At 59.1% G+C, this 5,796-nt stretch overlaps 1 protein-coding gene across 1 annotated transcript; it reads left to right on the top strand.

Annotated features, from left to right (window-relative positions):
* Positions 1 to 1,084: 1,084 nt before the first annotated feature.
* FOS (Fos proto-oncogene, AP-1 transcription factor subunit) lies at positions 1,085 to 4,038 on the top strand. Its single transcript, XM_040412210.1, has 4 exons — positions 1,085 to 1,459; positions 2,344 to 2,568; positions 2,661 to 2,768; positions 2,858 to 4,038. Exons 1-4 carry the CDS (start codon positions 1,316 to 1,318, stop codon positions 3,452 to 3,454), a joined length of 1,074 nt encoding a protein of 357 aa, XP_040268144.1. The 5' UTR covers positions 1,085 to 1,315; the 3' UTR covers positions 3,455 to 4,038.
* The last annotated feature ends 1,758 nt before the right edge of the window (positions 4,039 to 5,796 follow it).

Raw genomic sequence — 5,796 nt, 5'->3', positions numbered from 1 at the left:
GTGCCCCCGGCTGTATACCCCGCTGTGCCCTCGGCTGTACACCCCTCTGTACACCCCGCTGTGCCCTCGGCTGTATACCCCTCTGTACACCCCTCTGTATACCCCTCTGTATACCCCTCTGTACACCCCTCTGTATACCCCGCTGTGCCCTCGGCTGTACACCCCTCTGTACACCCCGCTGTGCCCCCGGCTGTACACCCCTCTGTATACCCCGCTGTGCCCCCGGCTGTATACCCCGCTGTGCCCCCGGCTGTATACCCCGCTGTGCCCCCGGCTGTATACCCCGCTGTGCCCCCGGCTGTACACCCCGCTGTGCCCCCGGCTGTACACCCCTCTGTACACCCCGCTGTGCCCCCGGCTGTATACCCCGCTGTGCCCCCGGCTGTATACCCCGCTGTACACCCCTCTGTACACCCCGCTGTGCCCCCGGCTGTATACCCCGCTGTGCCCCCGGCTGTATACCCCTCTGTACACCCCGCTGTGCCCCCGGCTGTACACCCCTCTGTGCCCTCGGCTGCCCGCTGTACACCCCTCTGTACACCCCGCTGTGCCCCCGGCTGTACACCCCTCTGTACACCCCGCTGTGCCCTCGGCTGCCCGCTGTACACCCCGCTGTGCCCTCTGTGCCCCCGGCTGTACACCCCTCTGTACACCCCGCTGTGCCCTCTGTGCCCCCGGCTGTACACCCCGCTGTGCCCTCTGTGCCCCCGGCTGTACACCCCGCTGTGCCCTCGGCTGCCCGCTGTATACCCCTCTGTACACCCCGCTGTGCCCCCGGCTGTACACCCCTCTGTACACCCCGCTGTGCCCTCTGTGCCCCCGGCTGTACACCCCGCTGTGCCCTCGGCTGGCCGTGTCCATGGCACTGAGTGAATTGTTTGTGTGTGTTTGTTTTGGCTCCTCCCCATCTTCTCCGCTGTTCTCAGGGCTCTTCCCGGCAGCCCCGCCCTCTAAACAGGATGTTTTCCTTATTAGGGCATCTGCGTCAGTGGATTCTCGAGTCTGGACCAGTCCATTAAGGGGATTCCAGGGTTGGTAGGGGTCTGAAGACTACTGGACACCACAGCAAAGGAAGGCTAAGACATCGTGGGATGTGTGGGCAGCTGGACAGACGCCGGGTGTGCAGGGTGACTGGCGGGTGAGCGCCTGTGACTTGGCCTAGAGGCCCATTTCCGAAGTAGGCTCCCCCCGCAGATCGTGTGCCCGTGACGTCACTCCATTCACAAGAAATATAAGGCAGTGAGCAGCGAGCAGAGGCAGTGACAGCTCCGGAGAGCAGCCCGAGCGGACAGTACAGACGTCAGTGACCGCAGCCATGTACCACGGATTCCCCAGCAACGCCGACTACGAGGCGGCCTCATCCCGCTGCAGCAGCGCCTCTCCCGCCGGAGACAGCCTCACCTATTACCCGTCCCCGGCCGCCTCCTTCTCAAGCCTCGGCTCCCCGCTCACCCCTACGGTAGGTGTCCGACCCCGGAGCGGAGGGCTGGTGACAGCGGCGGGTGTGGGGCAGGGGGTGACAGCGGCGGGTGTGGGGCGGGGCTGTCAGGGCTGGCCCCGCCCATTTGTAAGTGGCTTCATTGATAAATCCTGGTTCATTCAGGAGACTCCGGAGCGGCTCTTGCGTCACTGCTGACGTCAGAGCTATTTTTAGCCCACTCCGGTCCTGTGTGCAGCGGCTCCCTGGAGTAACGAGGCTGCAGACGTGAATGAACCGGGTGTCTATTGGGGTGTAGGGTCCCCGACTAAGGGAGTGCATGCATTGGGGGGCCTGCCGACTAAGGGGGTGCATGCATTGGGGGGCCCGCCGACTAAGGGGGTGCATGCATTGGGGGGCCCGCCGACTAAGGGGGTGCATGCATTGGGGGGCCCGCCGACTAAGGGGGTGCATGCATTGGGGGGCCCGCCGACTAAGGGGGTGCATGCATTGGGGGGCCCGCCGACTAAGGGGGTGCATGCATTGGGGGGCCCGCCGACTAAGGGGGTGCATGCATTGGGGGGCCCGCCGACTAAGGGGGTGCATGCATTGGGGGGCCCGCCGACTAAGGGGGTGCATGCATTGGGGGGCCCGCCGACTAAGGGGGTGCATGCATTGGGGGGCCCGCCGACTAAGGGGGTGCATGCATTGGGGGGCCCGCCGACTAAGGGGGTGCATGCATTGGGGGGCCCGCCGACTAAGGGGGTGCATGCATTGGGGGGCCCGCCGACTAAGGGGGTGCATGCATTGGGGGGCCCGCCGAGTTGGGGCTGAGTCAGGGTGTAAATGATAACTGGCATAGGGTGCATGCATTTGGGGGTGTAACGGGGCGTCCTGGCACTCACGCTGTACATTTCCCCCCGCAGGAGCTCAGTGCAGATTCAAGCAGCAGCTTTGTCCCCACCGTCACAGCCATCTCCACGTCTCCAGACCTGCAGTGGTTGGTGCAACCCACCCTCATCTCCTCTGTGGCACCATCACAGTCCAGAGCTCACCCGTATGGGGCGGCTCCAGCCTTCAGCCGCTCTGGTGTCATCAAGGGGTCATCAGGAAGAGGCCATTGCCCGGGCAGGAGAGGGAAAGCAGAGCAGGTGAGTGTCTGGGCTCTGGTAATCCAAGGGGGGAGGGGGGCTCCGGAGTCCCTCATTCCATGGATCTGATCAGAGTTGTTTAAATTTCACAGCTGTCTCCCGAGGAGGAGGAAAAAAGGAGAGTCAGGCGTGAAAGAAACAAAATGGCGGCAGCCAAATGCCGGAACCGGCGGCGTGAGCTGACTGACACCCTCCAAGCTGTAAGTGTTCCTCCACCTTCATGGCCTGTGACGTCATCGCTGTGATGTCAGGAGCCATGAGGCCTAATCCACCGCTTTGTTTTCTCCAGGAGACGGACGAGCTGGAGGATGAGAAATCTGCCCTGCAGTCCGAGATCGCCGTCCTGCTGAAGGAGAAGGAGAAGCTGGAGTTCATCCTGGCGGCCCATAAGCCGGCCTGCAAGATTCCACATGACCTGGAGGGGGCGTTCCAGGAGCTGACCTCTTCCCTGGACCTGATCTCTGACGTCACTTGTGCTTCCAACTCTCATGAGCCCCTCTTTCCTGTCGGCATCTCCCAGTCTTCCGTCCCGGAGAAGGAGATACCACTAGACCTCAAATCCGAGCCCCTGGACGACTTCCTCTTCAGCTCTCCTGGTGCAGGAGCCTCTGACGCCGCCCGCTCGGTGCCAGACGTGGACCTGTCCAGCACCCTGTACTCGTCCGATTGGGAGCCCCTCTACAGCACCCTGTCGGCAGAAGTGGAGCCCCTGTGCACGCCCGTCGTTACCTGCACGCCAACATGCACCACCTACACCACCTCATTTGTCTTCACCTACCCCGATTCCGACTCTTTTCCTAACTGCGGAGCCGCCCATCGCAGAGGAAGCAGCAGCAACGAGCAGTCGTCGGACTCCCTCAACTCTCCCACTTTACTGGCCTTGTAACTCCCAGGGTGGCGGACAGAATCTGGGACTGTGCCCTCAGGCAATAAGGGTTTACCTCCTGGTGTTGAGTGACTGCCTCCTCGCTGCTATACGTGTGCCCGTCTAGTCATCTCCAGCAGATCACACTGTCGGCGCTAGAGCAAGGGTTGCCGATCGGACGCTTGCGCAGTGGCCCTGGCTGCCTCTTCTGATGTAGCACTGTCACGGAGCACCTCACTCCTGTCCACATGTAGCATGATGTATGCTGTGACGGTAATAGTCTCCTCTTCCGAGGCCGGTGCTGCTGGTTCAGGGTCTTGTCCAGCTGGCGATGGGCTGCCACGATATGTCTCTCTATATTAACCCCTCCATGCCGGACACATGGTGAACGTGCTGTATCTTCCGTTGACTGTAATGCTGTCTTGCTGTCTTTCCAAGTTTTCCATGAAAACGTTTTATTTTCCGTAGACAGTTTTTGGTTAATTTATTCTGGATTTGAGAATATTTATTTTTTTATTTTCTACTCCTGCGGACAGAGGAACGCCTCGGGCATTTGTTTGCTTCTTGTCCACGACATTGAGAATAAAATGTATTTGCATTTGCTGCATTTGTGTGCGTGCTCACTGGCTGGATGGGGTACACCCGGGGACGGGCACTGAGCGCTTAGCCACCTCTGTCACAGCCAACCCCTTTCAGTGGTGCAGACGGTTTACTAAAGGCCCCGGGGGAGGCTGAGTCCTGTCTACTCCAGGTTCCTGGGTGGAAAAGTGTGTGCTTTGGGGGGGGGACTGTGCAAAACCACCAAGAAACTGAGTAATGGCAGAGTGCATTGCTAGGGTGGTACTGCAGTGTGTACAGGGGAAGTGCATACAGTGGTAGGTAGTACGTACAAAGACAGTGGGTACAGTGGTGGGGCATTACTGCAGTGTGTACAGAGGTACGGTAGTACGTTCAGAGACAGTGGTAAAGCATCACTGCAGTGGGTACAGTGGTGGGGCATCACTGCCGTGGGTACAGAGACAGTGGTGAGGTATCGCTGCAGTGCGAACAGAGGCCGTGGGTACAGTGGTGAGGCAACACTGCAGTGGGTATAGAGGCAGTGCATACAGAGGTACGGTAGTACGTACAAAGACAGTGGGTACAGTTTTAGGGTATCACTGCAGTGGGTACGGTGTTACAGTAGTGGGTACAGTGGTATTGTAGTACATACAGAGACAGTGGCTACAGTGGTGGGGCATCACTGCAGTGTGTACAGGGGCAGTGCATACAGAGGTACAGTAGTACGTACAAAGACAGTGGCGGGGCAACACTGCAGTGGGTATAGAGGCAGTGCATACAGAGGTACGGTAGTACGTACAAAGACAGTGGGTACAATATTAGGGCATCACTGCAGTGGGTATGGTGTTACGTTAGTGGGTACAGTCATATTGTAGTACATACAGAGACAGTGGTGGGGCATCACTGCAGTGGGTACAGGAGCAGTGCATACAGAGGTACGGTAGTATGTACAAAGACAGTGGGTACAGTGGTGGGGCATCACTGCAGTGGGTACAGAGGCAGTTCGTACAGAGGTACAGTAGTACGTTCAAAAACTGGGTACAGTGGTGGGGCATCACTGCAGTGGGTAAAGAGGTACGGTAGTACATACAAAGACAGTGGTGGGGCATCACTGCAGTGGGTACAGGGGAAGTGCATACAGAGGTACGGTAGTACGTACAGAGACAGTGGTGGGGCATCACTGCAGTGGGTACAGGGGAAGGGCATACAGAGGTACGGTAGTACGTACAGAGACAGTGGTGGGGCATCACTGCAGTGGGTACAGGGGAAGGGCATACAGAGGTACGGTAGTACGTACAGACAGTGGTGGGGCATACAGAGGTACGGTAGTACGTACAGACAGTGGTGGGGCATCGCTGCAGTGGGTACAGGGGCAGTGCATACAGAGGTACGTACAGAGACAGTGGTGGGGCATCACTGCAGTGGGTACAGGGGAAGGGCATACAGAGGTACGTACAGAGACAGTGGTGGGGCATCACTGCAGTGGGTACAGGGGAAGGGCATACAGAGGTACGGTAGTACGTACAGAGACAGTGGTGGGGCATCGCTGCAGTGGGTACAGGGGCAGTGCATACAGAGGTACGGTAGTACGTACAGAGACAGTGGTGGGGCATCGCTGCAGTGGGTACAGAGGCAGTGCATACAGAGGTACGGTAGTACGTACAGAGACAGTGGTGGGGCATCACTGCAGTGGGTACAGGGGAAGGGCATACAGAGGTACGGTAGTAGGTACAGAGACAGTGGTGGGGCATCGCTGCAGTGGGTACAGAGGCAGTGCATACAGAGGTACGGTAGTACGTACAGAC

This window comes from Bufo bufo, chromosome 11 (genome assembly GCF_905171765.1).
Source record: "Bufo bufo chromosome 11, aBufBuf1.1, whole genome shotgun sequence".
In the NCBI taxonomy this organism is placed as follows: domain Eukaryota; kingdom Metazoa; phylum Chordata; class Amphibia; order Anura; family Bufonidae; genus Bufo; species Bufo bufo.
The sequence above is the reverse complement of the archived record's forward strand: the minus strand, read 5'-3'. Positions and strand labels throughout refer to the sequence as shown.